Source organism: Oratosquilla oratoria, chromosome 16, assembly GCF_046742065.1.
Source record: "Oratosquilla oratoria isolate Oo_2021 chromosome 16, ASM4674206v1, whole genome shotgun sequence".
In the NCBI taxonomy this organism is placed as follows: Eukaryota; Metazoa; Arthropoda; class Malacostraca; order Stomatopoda; family Squillidae; genus Oratosquilla; species Oratosquilla oratoria.
Genome location: NC_134792.1, coordinates 59,829,963 through 59,853,900, shown reverse-complemented (window position 1 = coordinate 59,853,900; position 23,938 = coordinate 59,829,963). Strand labels below are relative to the sequence as shown.

General features: G+C 37.8%; 2 protein-coding genes across 4 annotated transcripts; one reads left to right on the top strand and one right to left on the bottom strand.

Moving 5' to 3' along the window:
- The first annotated feature begins 232 nt into the window (after positions 1–232).
- On the top strand, positions 233–13,971 carry LOC143034057 (uncharacterized). Its single transcript, XM_076199949.1, has 4 exons — positions 233–664; positions 8,202–8,449; positions 9,789–10,062; positions 11,705–13,971. The coding sequence occupies exons 1-4, from the start codon at positions 593–595 to the stop codon at positions 12,926–12,928; spliced, it is 1,818 nt and encodes a 605-aa protein (XP_076056064.1). The 5' UTR covers positions 233–592; the 3' UTR covers positions 12,929–13,971.
- A 3,719-nt stretch (positions 13,972–17,690) lies between these two features.
- On the bottom strand, positions 17,691–23,803 carry Naa80 (N-alpha-acetyltransferase 80). Of its 3 annotated transcripts, none has more exons than XM_076199947.1 (3): positions 23,682–23,803; positions 20,449–20,571; positions 17,691–20,144 (listed from the first exon to the last, which is right to left on the bottom strand). In XM_076199947.1, the coding sequence occupies exons 2-3, from the start codon at positions 20,562–20,564 to the stop codon at positions 19,550–19,552; spliced, it is 711 nt and encodes a 236-aa protein (XP_076056062.1). In that variant the 5' UTR covers positions 20,565–20,571; positions 23,682–23,803; the 3' UTR covers positions 17,691–19,549. The 3 variants fall into 3 exon arrangements, with proteins under 3 accessions (XP_076056062.1, XP_076056060.1, XP_076056061.1); XM_076199945.1 differs by having other exon boundaries at positions 23,524–23,755; XM_076199946.1 differs by lacking the exon at positions 23,682–23,803 and adding an exon at positions 22,876–23,489.
- Between the last annotated feature and the right edge of the window lie 135 nt (positions 23,804–23,938).

Genomic DNA, 23,938 nt, shown 5'->3' with positions numbered 1-23,938 from the left:
ATTCGAAGTCTGGTTATTAATACACGATGAATTCGTCTAGATTATTTTTTTTCGGCCTACAAAATAGTGGAAGCCATCGCAAAATTTACTTAGTGCTAACTCGCGCATGATGATGATGGAGATAGGTTGTAGTGGTGATAACGATAATGATGATGGAGTCCTTTTATTCACAAAATATATAGGGACTCTAGAACATCACTAGGAGGTAGGCTACTCTTAGCACACATGTGAAGGAAAACAAATAAGAACATTCTTTTCAGAATGTAAGAATTTTTCGACAAAAAAAATAGGGAAAGTAAAAGAAGTTAAACATAAATTTGGGGAAAGTTAAGTGAACATTAAAGAAATAAAATTACAATTTAATTAAAGTAATATCAAACAATATATACGATAAATAAAAAGAAAAGAAAATAGTGTTGGGAGGTCTGACGCAAGTATAGCGTTTCCAACTCTAACATTGGGTCGAATCAGAGTGTATTTAAACAGGTCCTGGTAATTTTGTTCGAGGTCTTACAATAACAAAAGATAAGTGGAGTGACGTAAAACACATATATTTTCATCATACTTAGACGTTGAATTGCAAGTGAAAACAATGGGGAAGGGATTCAATAATTATATGTGCAAGAAATTCTTCCATCCAGCATCCAGGGACAATCTTAAAAGGGTAAGTCGAGAATAGTATTATATTGAGACACTGGGTTATTTGTGCAGTATTAGATTCACAATATTTTTAGGAGGTTTACGCAAGAAATCTTATAGGATAATAGTTAGTGCTTGACACAAGTAAAATGTGTGGAGCAATTGTTTTATGCACTAACCATATTCATTATGAACATGTATTTCACTTATATGAACAATTTATTCGTTTAGCTCATAGTTGGGATGATGTAGGTATCACTGTCACTGTGACTATCCCTTAATTTAGGTAATTATGAAACTAGGGCTTAATCGACTCATCTGAGTAAGCCCTTACCCAACCAAATCCATATATTTGTTCGTGCAAGAACTTTTTGACCTCGGAAGTCGCGGCCCTGGTCGTTTCAGCCTCATGAAATTGTTGACCTCGGACGTTTCGGCCTAATTTATATACACCCTTTTAAACACCTGACGAATAAGTTATTTTGCATAATCTAATGATAATTATAATAACATAATATTGAAGGGATTTCTATTTTCATTTAATATAGGTAAAGATATTGTATCAAACCCCAAACAATCACTTCTAAGAAAAGATTTCTTGATTTTGCAAGAAGGGAATTTCAGTTAGCCAATGAATATATAATGTGTTTGGAAATTATTTGTATTTTCTATTCTATGCAGAAAAGGATAAATGTTTTTCCTGAGGTTATGTTAGCTAGGTCAACATGAAAATGAAATTCCTGATATTTGAGCTGAAGTAGTTCTCATGGGATGCAAAAAGTCGCTATGAGTATAATGCAATTTGAATTATCCATCTAGCTGTCCTAGTTCTCGAGATATTGCATTTTGAATGGAATTAAATCGGGCCTATTTTTTCCCAGAAAATCGGGCCGAAACGTGCGGTCTGACTAATCGCCGATCAAACGTAAACAATGACGGTTTTTACTGACAGGCACAATTTTATATAAAAATTTAATATATGGTTGCATTATTTGACCTATTTTCTATAAGATGTGTGATTTCCATGTAATTTGATAATAGAATTACGTTTCTATCCTTTGCAAAATTACCCACCACAGCTACGAATATCGTCAAATTACATTAAAATCACACATTTTAAAGAAAATAGTTTGAATAATTCAACTATATGCAAGCTATTACACTAATAGCACAATAGTAACAAACTTAATTAATAGTGTAGTTTGATCCATACCACCAGTGATCATAGCGGGCAGGACGAATCGTAGCTGTGGTCCGTAATATTACGGAGGATAAAAACGTAACTTCTCTTTGATCAAATTACATGAAAATCACACATTTTAAAGAAAATAGTTCAAATAATTCAACTATAAGTCTATTACACTAATAACATAATAGTAAGAAACTTAATAGAGTGAAGTTTGATAAGATGGCGGGATGGATGTTGATGTTGTTATCCGATAATCCGACCTGATAGAATAAAAAACTAATTAGTACCACCGATTTCTCAGCTCTACCGTATCACGCTGCCTTTATTTTGGTATAAGAATAATCCGCGAGACTTGTAGTTTTCGTTATTTTTGGTTAGTTGCCCGCACTCTGAATTTATTTAGCTCATTTTTTACGCTGAAACATAAACCAATTTTCGATTTACTGCTGAATGCAAGCCGCCATGTTTATCTTATGTTTTTATGTACCGACATGTAACTGATGATGTAATTGTTTGAAATTTACTACGATCGTAGTAAATACACTCGTATAACATTTGTATGAATGAAATATCCAGCAGTATGTAAATTTGGCCGTTTGCATGGCGTGCGCATAAAATGACGCGCTGTTGGGCTCCTCATCGACGGTGGCGCCTCTGGTGGTGTTTGACCTACCTAGTTATGTCAATATTTGTGAATATTTCAGTATTGACCTGAGGGCAACTGGAAAGGAAAGACCTGACCTCAAGTTATTTGTGATTACATTTCTCATTGATTTATGAAACTTTACCTAACAACATTAGTTATAAAATCATATACAGAGTTGAAAATTGATCTGAAATGTGTTTTTTATTTAGAATGTTTGATCAAAATAATTGTGAGATATATTCTTTTTGTTATTTTCTTAATTTATGTGTGATGAACTGTTATTGATTTGGAATATGTTGTGTTTTTTTATGAGTTCATTATTTGTTACTTATCATCTCATAATCACCATAACATACATCTAGGGAATCTCAGGGGTTAAGTTGGGAAATATTAAATTCTTTATTTGCAATATTTAAATTAATTAATTATTTATATATACTCTAAAGTTCTCAAGAATTTTTTGAGTATACTTTTTCATTTCAAATAAGAGGATCAAGATGTATATGGATCTACAAATGCAGTTAAGGAACTCGAGTGAGGTTATGCAAGATGGCCATGAAACTATTTCTGAATACCTGCAGAGGGTGGGCCATAAGCTGCATCTAGGGAATTTCAGGTGCTAAGTAATGAAATATTCATTATGTAAATATGTGCATATATGAATATCCTATAAACTACTAAAAATGAAGTATATATATATATATATATATCTTATTTCAAAGAAATATATATGTTCTCTTGGTTAATGATAAAAATAGCATACTAAATGTTATTTCATATTATAAAGCCAAGTCAAAAGGTGACAAGAGGAAGGGAGGAGTAGTGAATGGGAGTGGTGTGGAGTATGTGGGGATGAAATGGGTGGGAGTGGATTTATGCCTTTGAATTTGGCTACCTGCCTTGTAAGGGGGGGAAAGCCTTTGTTCACTTAGTTTACTTAAATGTATGTGTGTTATAAAGCAAAATAATTTATTTCAGGTGTTTAAAAGGGTATATATATTTATAAATAAGGCTGAAACATCCAAGGTTGACAATTTCGTAAGGCTTAAATGTTCGGCATTCGTATTCATTCAGATGGGCACAGGAATCTTGGAGGTCCTTTCCACAAACATTATCTCCCCCCCCCCCATTCAATCTTGTTGATGTTTAACAATTTAAAATAATTTCTAATATGATGAAAATATCATAGAGGAGACCCTCTTATTTTGTCCAGATAAGTGTGGAAAACCACATATAATTAGGAAAATAATTATTTATGTAGCCCTGCACAGACATGCTAACACCAAACCAAGCTTCCCATGGATATGGTTATACTAAAGACTGACAAGTAACATTTGGACCAACAAGTAACTCAAAATGACAGACAAGCAGCATATGAATTAACATAATTCTTGTTTTTGTGGCAAAAAAAATTTTTTATGTTATATGCGAAAGTTATTGTCACTCACTAAAGAAATAAAAAAATTCCGGCTGACAAGTAGCCCCACGTCAGAGTAATGATGTAGTGCCCGAATTTTCATGTCCATTTATTTTGTTGAAAAATTTTGTGTAAGATGTTCGGAGGTGATTTTATTATGTTAATTTCAATTAACCATAAATCATAGGATATACCCCCCTCTGTCTGTGCCTATGTGATTGACATGCAGTTTTTTGCTGTTGGTAATTGTAAAGAATCATTTGCTTTAGGGGGAGTATACAGCTGGCATATTTACTAAGTAGGTAAGCTATGCACCTCATCCAAAGATTTAGCTCGGTATTCGTAAATGAAACACCTCAAAGTGAATTCCAAACTGAAACCTGTGAAAAGTCTGGGGTAAACTTACTCACTACGGTAAATATAACAAAAGAAAAAATTAAAAGGTGTATAGACAAACTCAAAGTTAATAAAACACCAGGGCCTGACGGTTGGCATTCAAGAATCTTAAAGGAAATGAAAAATGAGATTGTTGTTCCATTAGAAATTATTTTCAAGAAATCCATCATATCCGGAGATGTCCCAAGAGAATGGAAGCTAACTAACGTTACTCCCATATTCAAAAAAGGTGACAAAAAGAAACCAAATAACTATAGGCCTATAAGTTTGACTTCGATCGTAGGAAAAATAATGGAAACTATCATCAGAGATGCTATCAAATATCATTTAGAAAGTAACCGTTTGATAAATGATAGCCAGCATGGTTTCAGACGGAAACGTTCTTGCGTGACTAACTTACTCGAATTCTACAACACAGTTATCTCGAATTATGACAAAAGAAACAATATAGATTTAATATATCTAGACTTTGCAAAAGCTTTTGATACCGTCCCACACGAAAGACTACTTACTAAATTAGCTTTGCATGGAATAAGTGGTAGCCTATTAGGTTGGACTAGTAATTGGTTGAAAGGTCGAAAACAGAGTTGTTTTAAATGGAAAAACTTCTGGATGGAAAAGTGTTGCAAGTGGAGTTCCTCAGGGTTCCGTTCTTGGGCCACTTCTATTCATAGTATATATAAATGATATAGACCATGGACTAAAATCTACTGTTTCCAAATTTGCTGATGATACAAAACTGTGCGGAGTGGCAAATGATCACTCAAACCAATTAGATATTCAAGAAGATTTAGATCAATTACAGCAATGGTCTGAAAAGTGGCTAATGAAATTTAACACAAGTAAATGCAAGGTAATGCACATAGGTAAAAATAACAGTAAGTACGATTACAAGTTATTTGGAAATTCGTTAACAAAAGTGGATAGTGAAAAAGATCTCGGCGTAATTATCAGTAACGACCTCAAATCATCCAAGCAGTGTATTTCAGCCTCTGAGAAAGCAAATAAGATTCTGGGATTGATTGCGCGATCTTTTGATTTCAAAAGTCCATCACTCATTAACAAGCTATATAAATTGTTAGTTCGTCCACATTTGGAATATGCTGTTTCCGTATGGTCACCGAATCTCATTAAAGACATTGACAGACTGGAAAAAGTACAACGGCGAGCCACAAAACTGATTCCAAATATCAAAAATAAATCATACGAAAATCGACTTAAGCACATGAATCTGTTTTCCCTAAAAAAGCGTAGACTCAGAGGTGACTTGATACAGGTCTTTAAGATTTTAAAGGGAATTGACAACATCAAAAGTGACCAAATTTTCACATTGAATGAGAATCAGACAAGAAACAATGGTCTCAAACTGTCCGGAAATAGATTCAATTTGGAAGTAGGTAGAAACAACTTTGCCAACCGTGTAGTTAATGAATGGAATAAACTTCCTGCACAGGTAGTGCAATGTAGTTCAGTTCAAAGCTTTAAGAATCATTTAGATAAATACCTATGTAAGATGCTGTAATGATTATAATTTATGTTATATTATTTGTTTTTGTTTTGTTATAATTTGTCTGTCTGATTTTCATTTATTATTAGTTATATGTCAATTTATAATCATTTACTATTTACCTGTTTGTTTGTTATTCAACTATACCTATGCATTTATTTATGTATTTTATTTGTTATTTTTACATTATTATAGTTTTAATTTATTATTAATATGATATATATATATATATACATATATATATATATATATATATATACATATATATATATATATATATATACATATATATATATATATATATTTATATTTATATATATATATATATATATATATAATTATATATATATATATTTTTTTTTTTTTTTTTTTTTTTTTGCATCCGACCTAGATATGGATCAAAAGGTCTCCTGTCGGCATGCTCCGCCTTTGTAATCCTTTGTAAAAGCCATTTTATGTATTAAAGTTAAACATATCCTAATGTCATGCTACCAAAAGGATTTCCTTGTATCTTAATTTGATAATAATAATAATAATGTGTTCTGGTCCATGGTGATTACTGTAATTAAATCCACTTAAAATAATTAAGTACATACATACATATACCAAACGCTTTTTCCCCCAAAGGCATAGAAACCACTCCCACCCATTTCATTTCCCATATATTCCACTCCCCTCCACCCTCCTCCCTCCCTCCTATCTTGACACCTCCTGGATAATGGGTCATCCCTGCATCCTGTCCACTGCCCTGGGTCAGAAAGCAGTGTCGCAAGACACAGCACATCCACAGCAAGGCAGCTTCATAAATTCGGTGACCCCCCCCCCCCCTCATACAGGAAAGGAGAAGACGGGGAGAAATCCCTTCGGGCTGCATCAAATTTTTCACATACATACTTCCTCACCCCCATCCCCCACCCACTCCCCCTCATGCATCACAGCCTCATCTATACACAACCTCTCTCCATTCACCCCTATCTTCTGTCCTCTCCCGTCCTTCCTCTACAGCCACATTCCTCTCTTTTGTAAAGCCCCTTTCACCCCATCCATCCATCTCATCCTAGGACGCCCCCTCATATTCACTCCTTCCACCTCCGCCTTCCACACTTCTTTTACTAATCTTTCTTCATTCATTCTATCCATGTATCCAAACCATCCTAATACTCTTTCATCAACCCTATCCCCCAGCTCCCTTTCCATCCCTGTTCTCCTCCTCACCTCCTCATTTCTCACTCTATCTAGCCTAGCCCTATCATACTTCTCAGACATTTCATCTCAAACACATTCAAACTCCTTCTCTCTTCCTCTCTCATGTTCCATGTTTCTGCCCCGTACATTGCTGTTGGCACAATCACTCCTTCATATAACCTCCTTTTAGCATCCATTCCCAGATGTCTGTTTCTCATTACACTTTTTAATCCACCAAGGCATTAACTCGCTTCTCTCAATCTACATTCTACTTCCACTCCCTTTCCTGTCACATTCGCACCCAAGTATCTGAAACTATCCACTTCCTCCAGTTTCTCACCCTTAATGCTCACTTCCAGCCTACTGTCACTCTCTTCCCTTGTACATCTCATCACCTTACTTTTGCCCACATTTATCTTCAGCTTCCTTCTATCACACACCTTCTCAAACTCTGTCACTAACTTCCTCAATCCCTCCTCTGATCCTGCTACAAGCACATTGTCGTCAGCAAACAACAGCTGGCTCACCTCCCACTCTTCTCCATTTTCTTTAATCATCTCCAACCCCTGACCCACTACCCTTGCATTCACCTCTCGCACCACCCCATCCATGTAAAGATTGAACAGCCAGGGCGACATAGCACACCCCTGACGAAGTCCCACCTTTACCTCAAACCATTCACTCTCTCCTTTTCTAATCCTAACGCAAACTCTACTACTCTCATACAAACTCTTGACTGCTCTTAACAGCTTTCCTCCTGTCCCATATATCTGCAGTACCTCCCACAGTGCCTTCCTGTCTACCCTGTTGTAAGCCTTTTCCAGATCCATAAAAACCCAAAAAACATCCTTACCTTTTCCTTTAGCTTTCTCACATATCTGTCTTACCACAAAAATCTGATCTACACATCCCCTACCTGTCCTAAAACCACACTGTTCCTCACCAATTACTCCCTCTGTTCCTCTCCTAATCCTCTCAATAAAAAGACCCTCCCATAAGCCTTCCCAACTACACTCAAAATAATTAAGTAAAGTAAATATATTGTTGATATAGAAAACAGAAAATTACTATGTTTAAAGAACCACCATCACAGTGGAAGAATACAGAAGAAGCTGCACAGTTTACAATATTTTTTCTTCCTCTGTTAATTACATGAAGCTTTCTAGTAAACATAAGAGTATTTGTTTTCATTAGATGGCTTACACTTTGGAATTCTTTGCAGGTATGGATTGCTGAACAAAAAGCTGATGCTGAGCAGAAGAAGCAAGATGAACTACGTCTTCAGTATGAGAAGGAGCAGGAGCTGTACAACAACAAAGCTATTCTGGCAAAAGGGGAGAATAAAGCAAAATTGTCTTTAAATTTTATGTATGACCCTCCTGCAGGGGTTAAAAAGGAACGTGAGAAGGAGGATGGAGAACCAGAGTATAAATTTGAGTGGCAGAGAAAGTACAATGCTCCCAGGGAGAGGTAAGGCTTTGCCAATTTTTTAATACGTTAAAGTCGTTAGGGTTTTAATGTACATTAATGTTGTAAGTTTCCAGTTTTATTTACATGCATGCAATAAGAGTTTTCTCCATTTTATGATGATGGTGGGCAATTCAAAGTACACTCCCACCCCACACCCATCAAAACCGAATCATAATCATTTCCATCGTAGCACCTTATGGACTAAGGGTCTTCCCTACACTGCTCAAGTCAAAGGCAGTGATGTTGTAATTGTTTTATTTTCCATTGAGTAAACAGTGATGGCCTCTATACTTTTCTCCATTTCCTGTACACTTTTCAGCATTGAATTTATTTTTCCACTTTTGGCTACAGATATAGATTCAGTCAACATCTTTTCTCTAACAGTTTGTAGTCTTCTGTACCCATGATGATTGCATTGCCTGCACTGAAAGTGGAAAGGGAGCTGTCACTGATTTTCCACTTCAGTCCTCTCCTGTAGATGAATAATTATTATCTTGATAAAGTTTCTTGGGGGGACAGATGAGTGGATGCATGCTTTGGTAGGCTACCTCTCTTATATTTTCTTTGGTATATAATGACATGGCAGACAGGAAGGCACTGTGGGAGGTACTGGAGATATATGGGATAGGAGGAAAGATGTTAAGAGCAGTCAAGAGTTTTTATGAAGAGTAGTAGAGCCTCTGGTAGAATTAGAAATGGAGAGAGTGAGTGGTGTGAGATAAAGGTGGGACTTTACCAGGGATGTGTCATGTCACCATGGAAGTTCAGTTTATACATAGATAGGATGGTGCGAGAAGTAAATGCAAGAGTAATGGGATGGGGACTGAAGATGGTTAAAGAAAATGGAAAAAAGTGGGAGATAATGCAGTTGTTGTTTGCTGGCAACACTGTGCTTGTAGCATGACCAGAGGAGGGATTAAGGAAGTCGGTGATGGAGTTTGGGAAGGTGTGCAAAAGAAGGAAGCTGAAGATAAATGTGGATAAAAGTAAGGTGATGAGATGTACTAGAGACCTTTTTCCTATAAGTTCTGGAAATGGCCAGACATGTTGTGTATTCTTTATGTTGTTTGTCTTAGAGATATTAGCACTGATTTTATAATTGGTTTATATATGTGTGTGTATATATATATATATATATGTATATATATATATATATATTTTTTTTTTCCCTTCTTCTTCTTAAGAAAATGACTGTATGATTTCAGTAATGCAAATGTTTGGAGAAACCAGAATAATAAATTATTATTTTAAGTAATTTTTTCTCCTCACATGTTTTTTAATTTTTATGTGAAAGTGAGTAGTTTATGATCATTTTGATTTGAGTATTTCTTTTTGCCAGTTACTGCAAAGATGACGACACCATCCGTGACCAGCCATTTGGTATTGCTGTTCGTAATGTACGGTGCATCAAGTGCAAGGCCTGGGGTCACATTAACACGGATAAAGAATGCCCGCTCTATGGCCGTGTTTTGGAGCCATCAGATGGGTCAGAGACTGTTGATGCCATGACATTAGCAGCTCACATGAAGGAGGAAGGGCTTCGACTAAAGACTCTTGCCATGCCAACCAGTGGCATATATGGTCGTCTTCAGAATCCTGCTGCAGCCAATCAGGTAACATTAAGATAACTTTACTTTTTTTATGAATCAATGTATGATAAATCTGTACAAAAATTGTACATACATATACCAAGGCTTTTTCCCCCTTACAAAAATTGTAAATGTTTTCATTCTTCTTGTTTTACCTCCATATATATTTTTTCTTATTCTTTTTCCTCTTGGATATATTTTTTCTTGTTCTTTTTCCTCTTGGCTGGCTACCTGCCTTACAAGGGTAAAGAAACCTTTTGGTATATTGATAGATAGATCTTCTTCCTTTTATCCTGAAATCTATCTATATACTATGGGAGGTAGTTAGTCAAGGCTCATACCCAGTCCCACCCATTCCACTCCTGTCCGCCCTCATTTCCCTTTCATCCTAGCTCATCATAGAAGAAGGGTCATCCCTGCCTCCTGCCCACTGCCCAGGTCAGAGACAATGCAGCAAGACCTTACATTCATATCAGGGCTACCTTGCATGGCAACCTTCCCTCATCCCCTCGTGCAGAAAATAAAGAAGACAGGGAGAAATCCTTTCGGGAATCATCAAAATATCATCCATACACAACCATTCTCCATTCACCCCTATCCCCTGCATTCTCCCTTCCTTGCTCAATTGACATTCCCCTCCTGCTCAAATCCCTTTTCACCCCATCCATCCATCTCATCCTTGGTTGCCCCCACAAGTTCTCTCCATCCACCTCTGCCTTCCACACCTCTTTTGCTAATCTTTCTTCACTCATTCCTTCCATATGCTCAATTCATCCCAGTAATCTTTCATTAGCCATATATTCCAGCTCCCTGTCCACCCCAGCTCTCCTCTTTTCTCACTCTATCCAACTTTGTAAATCCTACCATACTTCTCATACATATTTAAACTTCTCCTTTCTGCCTCTCTTAAATTCCAAGTGTCTGCCCCATACAATGTCATAGGCACAATCACCCATGTATATAATCTCTTCTTTGCATCCATGATGCTATTTCTCATGACACTTTTTAATCCCCCCTAGACATTTTCTTTCTTCTCTCAACCTTTAGTTTACATTCACCCCAGCTTCTCCACTTCCTGCCACATATGACCCCCAAATACTTAAAACTATCCACTTCCTTAACCCCCCACCCACCCCCCTCTCTCTCTCTCTCTCTCTCTCTCTCTCTCTCTCTCTCTCTCTCTCTCTCTCTCTCTCTCTCTCTCTCTCTCTCTCTCTCTCTCTCTCATGATTTACTTCCAATTTGCTGTTAGATGTTGCTTAAAATTTTACTGTATTTCAAGTCTGCAGCATCACAATGGCTGTCAGTGGTCTTTGTTCCTTCCCATAAATCTTTTCTAAGAAGAATTGTAGGGCTGTATTGTTGTCACCAGTACTAGAATTGTAGGAGGAGGGGAGCAGTTGCTTGTTGTCAGTGTACCATAAATGAAAGTGTGAAAGAAATGCAGTCAAAGGTAATGGGGGGAATACAGATTCACACCAAGTTCCATAATGCAGGAGACCATCATTTGCAGGTACCTATCAGTGGTATTTATAGTATCTCAGTGTTATTATTATTTTTCTATTATTATTTTATTTTTTATTATTTTTTTTTTCCCTCCCTCTTCCATTTTTATGCTTATTTCTGGATAAATGATATTTGAACATGCATTTTCTCTTCTTTTCAGCAACTGCTTTCTAGTGAGGATGAAGATGAAGGCATAGACGAGTACACACTTTTGAAGTCTTTATCAAAAAAGGAGAAAAAGAAACTTCTTAGAAAACTGGAAAAATTGGGGAAGAAAGACAAGAAAAAGAAGAAGAAGAAGAAATCTAAAGTGTCAAATGATTCATCAGATTCAGAGGAGGAGAAGAAAAAGAAGAAAAAGAAAAAGCACAAGAAAAGAACAAGTGATTCTGATGCAAGCTCAGATTCCGAAGTTGATAAGAAGAAAAGAAAGAAAGAGAAAGTCGATAAGGAAGCCCTCTTGAAGGAAATTACGAGAGGACTTAATGTGGATTTCATTGGTGTTGACAATCCATTTTCAGTTGATAATAAACAAGTACAAGTCAAACAGGAAAAGGTAGACACAAGCGATTTTGGCTGGCATAAGCACAAGACCTTCATGAAGAAGGAACCAGATGGTGGTGATACTCCATATGAAATGCAGAGGAACCACAGTGGAAACAAACATAGAATGAGTCAAGATAAGGGAGAAAGTTGGGATAGTGGCAAAAGAGACAGTGATAATAGCATTAGAAGGCAAAGGGGGAATGAGGAAAAGGAAGCCAGGAGTGAACGACAAAAGAGAGATGACAGAAGAGATAGAAGTAGGAGCAAAGAAAGAGGTCAGAGAAGTAGGAGTGAAGACAAGAAATTAAAAAGACAGAAAAGCAGAAGTAGAAGCAGTGAAAGGAAAGAGAGGAGACAGAGAAGTAGGAGTGGAGAAAGGAGAGAGAGACAGAGAAGTAGGAGTGGAGAAAGGAGAGAGAAACAGAGAAGTAGAAGTGCAGAAAGGAGCAGGAGTAGGGAGAGGAAGATAAAGAGAGAAAGAAGTCAAAGTAGAGAAAAGAACAGGGGAAGTGAAACTAGAGTTAGGGAATCAAGAAATGATAACCGTGGCGATCGCCCAGAGAGGAATGATAGAGGCAGATGTAGGAGGCAAAGCCGAAGTGTTGAGAGAACTTTGGATAATGTTAGAAATAGGAGCAGAGATAGGGGAAGAAGGAGTAGGAGTAGAAGTCATGAAAGAAGGAGAACCAAAGATAAGGAAAGGAAAAGAAGTAGGAGCAATGAGAGAAGTAGGGGTAGGGAGAGAAGTGAAAGTTGTGAGAGGGATAGGAGTAGTCGGGACAGGAAAAGAAGAATAAATAGAACTGAAGAAAGAAATAAAAGTGAGAGTAGCGAGTGAAATTATTTTGATGTTAGCAAGGACGTAGGCTATAGGTTATGTAGAACAGAGCCAAATCTCAAAGTTGTTGAGAAATTCAGTGGAAATAATCCTATTCCATACCAAAAGGGTACTTCTTTTATTCTCATTAATGCTAGACAGTTTAATTAATTTTCGTAGCATTCATTGATCCCTTCCATGGCAAATGTCAGACTTGTTTATCTGTGTGGTACCTCTTCAGTGACTTAGGTTCGTGTCGAGTGACATTATGTAGAAGAAAAGGTTAGTGTAAAAAAAAGAAATTAAGTCCCAGTGTATGTTTTATTTAGTTTGGCATGCTGTCTGACAGAATACTTTATTGATGGTTTCATATGCTATATTGAACTGATTGTTTAAATATTGCGGAGTTCTTTATTCTTAAGACAAATGATTGAACTACAAGGTGCATACTATTAAAGGAATGTGTGCCAGGATGTAATTATGAGCAGTGAAGGATTAGATTTAATAAAATGTTTTGTGGGGAAAAAGCCTTGGTATATGTATGTATAAAATGGGTGTGGGATGGGTGAAGGGTTGGGGTATTATGTGGCTGGACCATCCCCTTATAAGGAAAGGCCTTTTGGTATAAGTATGTGCAAGTAAATATCAGGATGGAATGAAAAATGTCTGCTAATGTAAAGTTAAGCTTCTATGGACTGTATTTTCACCTACAGTACAATTGCTTTAACCATGGCAATGTATTTGCATGACGTTGCAAGGCATGTGTCCCATCATATATACAAAGGGTCATCACCCAAGAGGGTGATTGAGTCAGAGCACCTATCCATTGGAAACAGTGGGTCTTATGCAAGACTATGGATCGATTGATCCATTTTGCAGCAGGTACCTTGAATGTCAATGTGTAGTCATTCCTATGCAGTAAGGATTAATTTTAAGTACTAGGAAGTGAATAATAATTTTATTTGCTGATGATAAAGGTTTATTATGAATGGTAAATTTTTTCAGTTAAAAATGTAATTAATTTTTTGTAAAGAGATATTAAAGAGTATCCAACCTGACAAGAATTTTGGTATCACGTATGAAGTTGAGTTTACATTGTTGAGGTTGTACATCCATTTTGCCTTGTAAATAATTTATAAACCTCACTAGGCACTTGCCTCATTTTTATATAAGACCATGAAATTTTTTAAGTTATAGAGTGCTTGTTTCAGATAAATACACTGTTCACAAACCTCACCCAAGTACTGGAAGGCATTAATAAGAAATTGACACTTGATAGTACAGTAATGGTGGCAATAGATATTTACAGCGAGTTCATGAATTCCATAAAAATCTTTTTCCAAGATTTACTAATACTGAATAGAATCCTAAGTTCTCTATCAAATTGGTGAAGAGTAATGAGAGTTGAACCAGCTGTTCTTTGTAAATGACACTGCACTTGTGTGGCTGTCTCGGAGGAGATTGAATAATTTGGCATCTCAGTTCGGAAAGGTAATGTGAGAAGGTTGCAAGTGAATGGGGACAAAAGTAAAGTGATGAAATAATACATAATGAGTGTCAGGTTGAATTCTGACATGAAGAGAGAGCCTGATGGAAGTAGGCAGTCCTACTTTTCTCAATCATTCATGTCTTTTCTGACAGACATGTCTATAGTTGCTGCCTATTGGATTCTTATATTTTTGTACATGAAGGATGAAGGTGAAACTGGGAAAGGAGATGTGGGTCTTTGTAAGTTGCATATGGGCCTGGCAGTGAGAAGAGCGTGGAAGAAAGGGAGGCCTTTTGGATAGATTTAAATGAGTGCATAGAGGGTTTAGGAAGAAATGTCAATGTAATAGTACTGGGAGACCTTAATGCTAGGGTGGAAATGGTCCAATCGATGGAGTGGTTGGGAAGTGTGGAGTTCCAGGAAAGAATCGTAGTGGAGAGTTGATGGTGGAAATGTGTCTAGAAAGAGAGTTGATGATAGCAAATACAGTGTTTCGGAAGAAAGTCAAGCATAAGTACACATGGGAGAGGGTGGTAGATAGAGCGCTAATGGATTATGTAGTGGTAAATAGGATTATGATAGGAAGAGTTAAGGATGTACATGTGCTAAGGGGAGAGGGTGGGGGAATATCAGATCATTTTTTGGTGGAAGGTAAGCTGAGAGTGGAGGATAGATGGAGAAAGAGGAAAGGGACAAAAGGTAGGTTCTTAGAGTGAACTCCTTGAATGAAAAGGAAAAGGAGAAGGAGTACGAAAAGAAGCTGAAGGAGGAGTGGGAGGGAGTAAAGGATAGAGCACAGATGGGTGTGGAGGAGGAATGGGGATGTTCAAGGAGGGAGTCTTAAAGTGTGCAAGGATGGTGTGTGGAACAAGAAGGGCAGGGGAAATAGAAGAAGAAAGGGTAGTGAATGGTGGGATGAGGAAACGAAGAAGGTTGTAGAAGAGAAGAAGCGAGCATTCACAGATTGGTTACAAAAGAGGACGGGGGAGTCGTATGAGACGTACAAAGAAAAGAAAAGAGAAGTAAAGCAAAAGGTAAAGGAGGCAAAGAGGAGAGCAGATGTGAAATGGGGTAAGAGTATGACAGAAAATTTTGAAAGTAATAAAAAGATGTTTTTTGGAAAAGAAATTAAGAGAGAAACAGGAGGTGAATCAAGTAGGGAAGAAAAGGTAAAAGGTGCAGATGGAGAGATGATAATGGAAAAGATGGCAGTAAGGGGAAGATGGGCAGAGTTGATAAATGTGAAAGAGGATAGGGAGAAAGAGGTAGTTGCAGTGGGAGGTGCCAAGAAAATGACATGTGATGAGTGACGAAAATGGAGGAAGAAATAGGGGAAGGATGAGGTGAATTTGAAGGCAGTTGTAAAGATGATGAAAGTAGGTAAGGCAAACCTGGTCTGGATGGATGCCATGCAGAATGTCTGAAAAAAGGGAGGTTCAGTGATGGTGGACTGGTTGGTGAGGTTATTTAATGTTTGCTGGAGAGAGGGTAGAGCACCGGAGGGACTGGAGAAGTGCCTGTATAGTTCCTCTTTACAAGGGAAAAGGGGACAAGTGTTGAATGTAGTAGTTTCAGAGGGATTAGCCTGTTAAGTGTTAGTAGGAAAGGCTTATGGGAGGATCTTAATTGAGAGGATTAGGAGAGGAACAGAAGGAGTAATTGGTGAGGAACAGTGTGGATTTAGGACAGGTAGAGGTTGTGTAGATCAGATCTTTGTGGTAAGACAGATATGTGAGAAAAGCTATAGGAAAGGGGAAGGATGTTTTTTGGGCTTTTATGGATCTGGAATAAGGCTTATGATAGGTAGGACAGAAAGGCACTGTGGGAGGTTATGCAGATTTTATGGGATAGGAGGAAAGCTTCTGGGAGCTGTCAAGAGTTTTTAATGAGAGTAGTAAGAGCATGTGTCAGGATTAGAAATGGAGAGAGTGAGTGGTTTGAAGTAAAGGTGGGACTTCGTCAAGGATGCGTTATGTCGCCCTGGCTGTTCAACTTATACATGGATGGGGTGGTGCGAGAGGTGAATGCTAGGGTAGTGGGTCAGGGATTGGAGATGGTTAAAGAAAAAAAAAAATGGAGAAAAGTGGGAGGTGAGCCAGCTGTTGTTTGCGGACGACACTGCGCTTGTGGCAGGGTCAGAGGAGGGATTGAGGAAGCTGGTGGCAGAGTTTGGAGAGTATGTGATAGAAGAAAGCTAAAGATAAATGTGGGTAAAAGTAAGGTGATGAGATGTACAAGGGGTGAAAGTGGCAGTAGACTGGAAGTGAACATTAAGGGAGAGCGACTGGAGGAAGTGGATAGTTTTAGATACTTGGGTGCAAGTGTAGCAGGAAAAGGTGGAGTAAAGGTGGAGGTAGAATGTAGATTGAGAGAAGCGAGTAAATGCCTTGGTGGTTTAAAGAGTGTAATGAGGAATAGACATTTGGGAATGGATGCGAAGAGGAGACTGTATGAAGGAGTGATTGTGCCAACAGCACTGTATGGGGCAGAAACGTGGAATAATAAGAGAAGAGAGAAGGAGTTTGAATTGTGTTTGAGATGAGGTGTCTGAGAAGTATGGTGGGGGTTACTAGCTGGATTAGAGTGAGACATGAGGAGGTGAGGCGGAGAACAGGGGTGAAAAAGGATTTGGGAGATAGGGTTGATGAAAGAATATTAGGATGGTTTGGACACATGGAAAGAATGAGTGAAGAAAGACTAGTAAAAAAGGTATGGAAGGCAGATGTGGAGGGAGTGAACATGGGACGTCCTAGGATGAAGTGGGATGGATGGGGTGAAGGGGGCTTTGGGGAAGAGGGGAATGTCTGTTGAGGAAGGAAGGGAGAGGACGGAAGACAGAGGTGAGTGGAGAATGGTTGTATAATGGATGATGTTGTGACTGCATGAGGAGGAATAGGCGGGGGTGGGTGGGGGCCGGGGTAGTATGTGTGAGTAAATTTTGACGCAGCCCGAAGGGATTTCTCCCCGTCCTCGCCTTATATGCAGAGGGGGACGGAGAGGGGGGGGGTCGCCGATTAAATGAAGCGGCCTTGCTGTGGATGTACTGTGTCTTGCGACACTGCTTCTGACCCAGGGCGGTGGGCAGGGTGCAGGGATGACCCGTCATCCAGGAGGGTGGGAGGGGTGTGGAGTGTATTTAGGGATGAAATGGGTGGGAGTGTTTTTATGCCTTTCCCTTTTTGGCTACCTCCCTTGGAAGGGGGAAAAAGCCTTGGTATATGTATGTATGTATCTTGAACTTTTATTATAAAAAGTATAAGTGAATACAACTCTGCTAAGGAAAATTAAATCATATTAACTGTAGACTGATTTTTACTGCTAAGGTATGGAAGTCTCCTTTGATGACAATAAGTTAAAAAATGTAGTTGTGTTTCTTCTTGAACATTCTTACTTCCTGTGTGTTGCCTATAAAAAAGTTGCATACATTATACTTTGTTAACAGTTTGTTCAACAATAAAAAAAAAATTCATATACAATTAGAAGCACTTGATGCAAACCTTTGCCAATGCATTTGCGCATGATGACAATACAAAAATAGAACCAGTCTTGGGATTGTAACTTGCTGAGGTTGGCACAGAAATACTCCACTGTTCCAATTTTTAGAGAATCCCTATTTTTAGTTTATGAATAGGATTGCCACTGAAATATAATGGTAGGTTACCTGGGTCATACTCCATCACTCCCAACTATTTCATAAAAATCTGTAGGTAACTTTTTGCATAAAACTGCTGACAAACACAGACACTCAAAAACATAACCTCCCTCTTGGAGGTCTATCTATATACCAAGGGCTTCTTCCACCCTTTATCAGGAGGTAATCATATAAAATGACTTTAGGAACATGTAGAAATATAGATAGTCACATACAAATAACAATCCAAAGTTTCTTCCCAGAGAAAGCTATCGGAGGTCCCACAGAACATTGCTGGGGACTGTGGGACTACGTGTTTCCATTTGGAACTTGAGGCAACAGTTATTATCAATATTGAAACCCCAAAATGAACAAAAGTACTTGCAAATGGTAGTCCTAAAAGATGGAGCATCAGAGACCCATCTCTCTGCTGTTCATCTTCAAAACCTTCTGTCAAAACCCTCACCTCCATCAGGAGTTACAGCACCAAGGGGATGACACGGACTCCAGACTAGACCCAAGACCTCTACGGACTTGACTACACTTCTCTTCATTTCACAAGTACAGGCAACTAGGCACTGCTCCCTTCCTCCTACTACTATAACCTAGTGATATAAACAGTCCCACACTAGTACAAAAGACAATAGTTCAAGATTTCTTCCCTGAGGGGGTCTATAGGAGGGCTCAAGGAACATTGCCTGCTGCTGTGGGTTTCCAATCAGTGAAACTTAAAGCAATACATTTCATTCAATTCCTACAACATAGCATCACCAAATTCTTATATGTTAGCATATACAGATTGCCACAAGTGAGGTTATGCTAAAAAATATTGCACCCTTAATCACTATGATCCTATATATGGTTGTGACTACAAGTTTTATGCAATCAATACTTTAAAGCTTTCATTGACACTTCTACAGATCAGTCATGTAGCTTTCTTATGCGACTGAAGACTAATTTTCACTCAAAGAAAAATTCTGATCACTTTCAATTTCTACTATCCATCCTTTCTGCTATTTTCCTTCAACATCTCATTTATTACACTTACAACTCCACCTCTTTGGTCTCCAAGGATTTACCCACTGGTTACCAGTGATGAAATACAATACTTAATGTTACAAAATACTGTACATATCTCTGAGTATTGTTAATTATATTCTAATCAATCTCCCACTGCAGAAGAAAAATCTATAAAGGTCATCATGGATGTGAAGGGGATTAACATCAGTAAATGAACTCTATGCACACCTTTCCCACCACAAATACAAAGTGATGTAATCATCAACCGTATTACTACTGAAAAAAAAAAAAAGGTGTGGAGGTACGTCTCATTTAATTGTTAACGGGATCCATTCACAGGAAAAGCACTGCACCGTATATTCAGGTTAATTTTGGTAGGAGGTACAGTTCTTTGTATTCTCAAACCAAATTTCAGTTTCTGACATTATAATTGTATTTGGAAGTTATCATCCTTTCAAATTACACACTTAAATTTCAACATGAAATCTTGTCATTTAATGAATCACAATTGTTTTTTCATAAACATTTTTGAGGCTGATTTATTGGTTACCCTTTGAATATCATTTTTGCAAAGTGGTACATACGCCTTTGCCGATGATTTTTTCAATTCTTCGGTTTGGGGTATAACAAGACTTTTTGTAAACTCATTTGCAAGTTTGCAAAGTCCATTAACTTTGGTCTTGTCTTTCTTTTCATCATCATTAGATTTTTTAGTTGGTGTCAAATAAGATTGTGGCGAATAATGAAAATCCTTAGGTAAGAAATTCTTATGTACAGCTCCTCCATACAAACAAACAGGAGGGCAAAATTCATAGCCTAATTTACCATAGAAACCCTGTTGATCGTATGTCGATAGATATGACTCTGTGAAACCATGAGCACGGGCATATTCCTCTGTCTTCATCATAAGAAGGCGTCCATACCCTTTTCCCCTTAGATCATCCCGAATCATAACGGATTCAACCCAGACACCCTCTGGATGTCGGGGCAAAGTGTTGATGCGAGCATGACCAATTAACTCTTCTTTGTCTCCATTTTTCTGAAGAAGTATTAAAGAGGTTGGAAGGTTGTCACATGATACTGTCAAAGATCTCATCCTGAAAGAAATTTACAATGAAAGTGAATATTCCTTAATAAAGCAGCCTCCAAAATAAAATCTGTAATACTTATGGAAATATATATTTTTTTATTTTTCAGGATGATTATATTCTTCATTAATATAAATACTTTCATGATGTTGAACCAAATAAATCATGTGAAAATTAAAATATATACCAAAGGCCCTTTTCCCATTATAAAAGTGGCGAGGTCAAAACACACATCTACATAAAAAACAAACAAGTAAATCAATTACATGTATATAACTGAGAGAATAGAAGGTATATTAACCATTTATCTTACCTCAGAGTTCTACTTTTTGGCCAATAGTCATTCAACATGTTCATGCAAGGTTCTAAGAAATCTGGCTTTCTGTGGAGCAAACTCAGCTCCAGGTCATTTGGCATATTCTCTGACATTGCTACTCTGAAAAAAATATACAATTTTCAATGAAGCGCAAATCCCCCTGTAATCAAGCATGCACACAAACCCCCTACAACCCCATTATATCCTTTAATATATAAAATTTACCCTAATTAATACTGCATAACTTTCAATGCATCAATCTGTAGTCTTGGTTCTTTCTTGCAAGATACCTGCAGCCGTAGACAGATGAGTTTAAAATATGATGGTACAATGTAAGCACAACAGGTGAAAGTTAGACACAGGATATATGGTGGTTTTAAAGGGAACAAGAAATTTGTCTGGAAGCAGGTGAATGAAGTGAGAGGAGAAAGGAAATAGAAAGCATAACTAATGATAATGGAAGATTGTTAATATCAGGAAGTCAGGGTTACATAAAGATGGAAGGGTACTTTGAAGAACTGTCCAATGTGAGCAAAGATTGGAAGTTGAAATGTTGATGTTGGAAAGAAGCATGAACCGAGTTGAAAGGTCACAAATTAGTGAAAAAGAAATAGAGGATCCAGTGGCAGAGTCAATATATGGAAAAACAGTGGGGCTGAATAAGGTGAGAGTGGTTACTGTGTTAGTATGGCTGTTTAATATATATTACACATAAAGGCATGTGCTCAGGGACTAAACTAAAGCATTCATTATGCCAACTATACAGGTTACAAGCTTAAATAACCATAGAGGTATTTTTCTTTGGAGCATCTCAGGTAAGGTGTGTGTGCTTAATAAAACGCAGCAGGTTAGTTTACAGATATTGTCTGTGGAATTCAAGGTGGAAGACTGGATGTAAGATAGCACTTGGGCCAAGGTGTTTGAGATGGGTGTTTAAGATCTTAACTGATCCTAAAAGAGTTCTTCACTTTCCTTATTGCCCCTTTCATATCTTTATTGGAAAAAAGGAGGTGGGTGGATTTAGCACTTGTCCAGCTTAAATTTTCATGTCTCTGGCTATCTTTTACAGTTGTAGGCTTGAAACTTATTTTGGAGATGTTCTTGTTAAGAAATCTATAAAAATAACCTAGATCCTGCCATTCTATTCTGCGCCAGGACAAACACCCTGAAACTAAACCCCTGTGCCGTCGGAGCAAAGAAAACCTCAAACATGTCTTACTAGAGTGCAATGAGCTATCATTGCTTAGAGTCCAAAACAAACTGCTCCAACAATCCTACCCGGAAAACAAAGGCAAGATCCTTAAGAAACTGTTACTATTCAATGCTGAAGCAGAAAACCTGGAAGTGAATCACCAAACAATCTATAACTTCTGGAAATACAAAGTAACCAAAGTCCAAAAATAAATGAAGCAAAACCCAAAATAGACTAGGGGTGCTGAAGCCAAGGTATATTTCCTTGGGTTGCTCTAACTGCTTCATGTACAGGGCCAGATTATCCTAAACTTGAGTGGGTGGGTGCTTAGAACTTTTAATTCTAGAGATGGGCAGTGCCTAAAGACCCTATGGAAGTGTCTGGTAGTCCCAAGGCTCGAGTACTGCTGCCAGCTATGGTCCCCATACAAAATACAAGAAATAGCCAACCTAGAGGCTATCCAGCGTTCCTTCACTGTAAAAATTCAGGGAGTACAGCACCTAAACTACTGGGATAGACTGAGCCAGTTAAAACTGTACTCTCTGCAGAGGAGAAGGGAACGCTATATAATCATCTATGTGTGGAAAATCCTGGAGGGCAGAGTACCTAATGTGGGAATAGTGGCAAACTACCATCCGAGAAAGGGAAGACTATGCTACATAAAGGGTACTGTAGGCTCCATACAAAGAGTGAAGACAATAAAACACAACTCTTTCACTCACAATGGACCTCGTTTGTTCAACTGCCTCCCAAGAGATCTCCGGGACCAGAAAGATACTAGCCCGGAGTGTTTCAAGAGAAAGCTGGACAAATGGCTGGATGGGTTACCAGACCATCCACCGATACCAGGATACCTCTACAGCCACCACAACACCCTGCCAGAAGCAGTACAGAACCAAGGACAACTTGGAACGTGCGGAAGCCGACTTCAGCCGTGTCATTAACAGACAAAATTACCGAAAGTATACCGAAAGTAAGTATATGCCAAGTATGTGATGGCATAGGGCCCCAAGCTCTGAGGGGCCCACAAACCTGACAGACCCAACCAATAATATGCACCAAACCACATTATGATTTATGGGAATCCTGGAAATCTGTACAAATATATATTTTGTATCATTAATGCATTCTTATGATTCAATAAAATATCAAATTGTTCAGCTCTTGTATGATACATTTAAGCCGGGAGGGGGCAAAAATTGTGGTCAGACTAGGACCCATAGTAAGCTTACCGGGTAGTCCATCCCTGTTCATGGGCAGGGAGTGGGTTAATTTTTGGGATTCCTAATGGTTTTCATTCTTCATATTTGTTTTCCCAGCTATTACATGCATGTTTTTCTTTGTGTTCTTTATTCATGTTTATAAGTTCTGTGATGTCTTTGGACTATAATGATAATCATACCAACATATCCTTCAGCTAAACCCTTTCCCCATAACTGCGATTACATGACAGTGGTACAAGAGTCCACATGGATTAAAACCCTGGTAAACTGCAGTCCATAACTACAACAACCAAAAATGTCATATCGTACCACATTCTCCATAACTGGCAGGTACCCTACCCAACCCAAATCCTGTAAAAGTGAAAAAAGGGAAGGGTTTGAATATTAAAAACTTCCAAAATTATTCCCTTAGTTTCATGAATCACTATAGGCTACCATGCAAATATGCCTCTTTCACTCATATTTCTTGTTACATAAGAAAAATAAAAACTATGTAACTTGACCAAGTGACCCATTTTTCCAAGGTAACCTAATAACCGAAGGTGAATAAGTGATTTATTATTTCCATTACTAATCCCTCCCTTGATCATTTATGCACATAGCCAAAATCCAAAGCTGTGTATAAAAATAAAACCGATACAAAATCAGATAACAAACCTGATGAATATATTCGGGTAAACCTCGGTACTTCATAGGTATTTCCGGGAACCCAACGGTAAGTCACACCATCCCTTTAATTTTACAATTTTATCTTAATTTTTACATAATTGTCTACAAAGTAACTGTTCATATAAATTGAAATTATATTATCTTACAGTGGAAGCCAGTTCTTTCTCGTACTCAAATTCCCACTCTAATTTCACAGTGCAAGTTCCATGTTGCAAATAAGGTAAACAAGGTTATCAGACGGTAAATATCTTGAATAGTTACATTCGCTATTTACCCAGTGTAATTCAATGAAATGTCATATTTTTCTCTCCCAAGGTCTTCATTTATTTTATGGAAAGAAATGAAAGTTGAATGATTTTTGTTTGTGATCTTTTATTATAGTAGATGTACTAGCTCTTTATAG

Bases quoted from the DNA above. Each gene is read 5' to 3' on its own strand.
- Naa80 (XM_076199947.1), bottom strand. From the start codon at position 20,564: ATGTCAGAGAATATGCCAAATGACCTGGAGCTGAGTTTGCTCCACAGA. The intron at 20,145-20,448 runs GTAAGATAAATG...AATTTCTTTCAG, and splicing joins CCAAAAAGTAGAACTCTGAG to GATGAGATCTTTGACAGTAT.
- LOC143034057 (XM_076199949.1), top strand. From the start codon at position 593: ATGGGGAAGGGATTCAATAATTATATGTGCAAGAAATTCTTCCATCCA. The intron at 665-8,201 runs GTAAGTCGAGAA...AATTCTTTGCAG, and splicing joins CCAGGGACAATCTTAAAAGG to GTATGGATTGCTGAACAAAA. The intron at 8,450-9,788 runs GTAAGGCTTTGC...TCTTTTTGCCAG, and splicing joins TACAATGCTCCCAGGGAGAG to TTACTGCAAAGATGACGACA.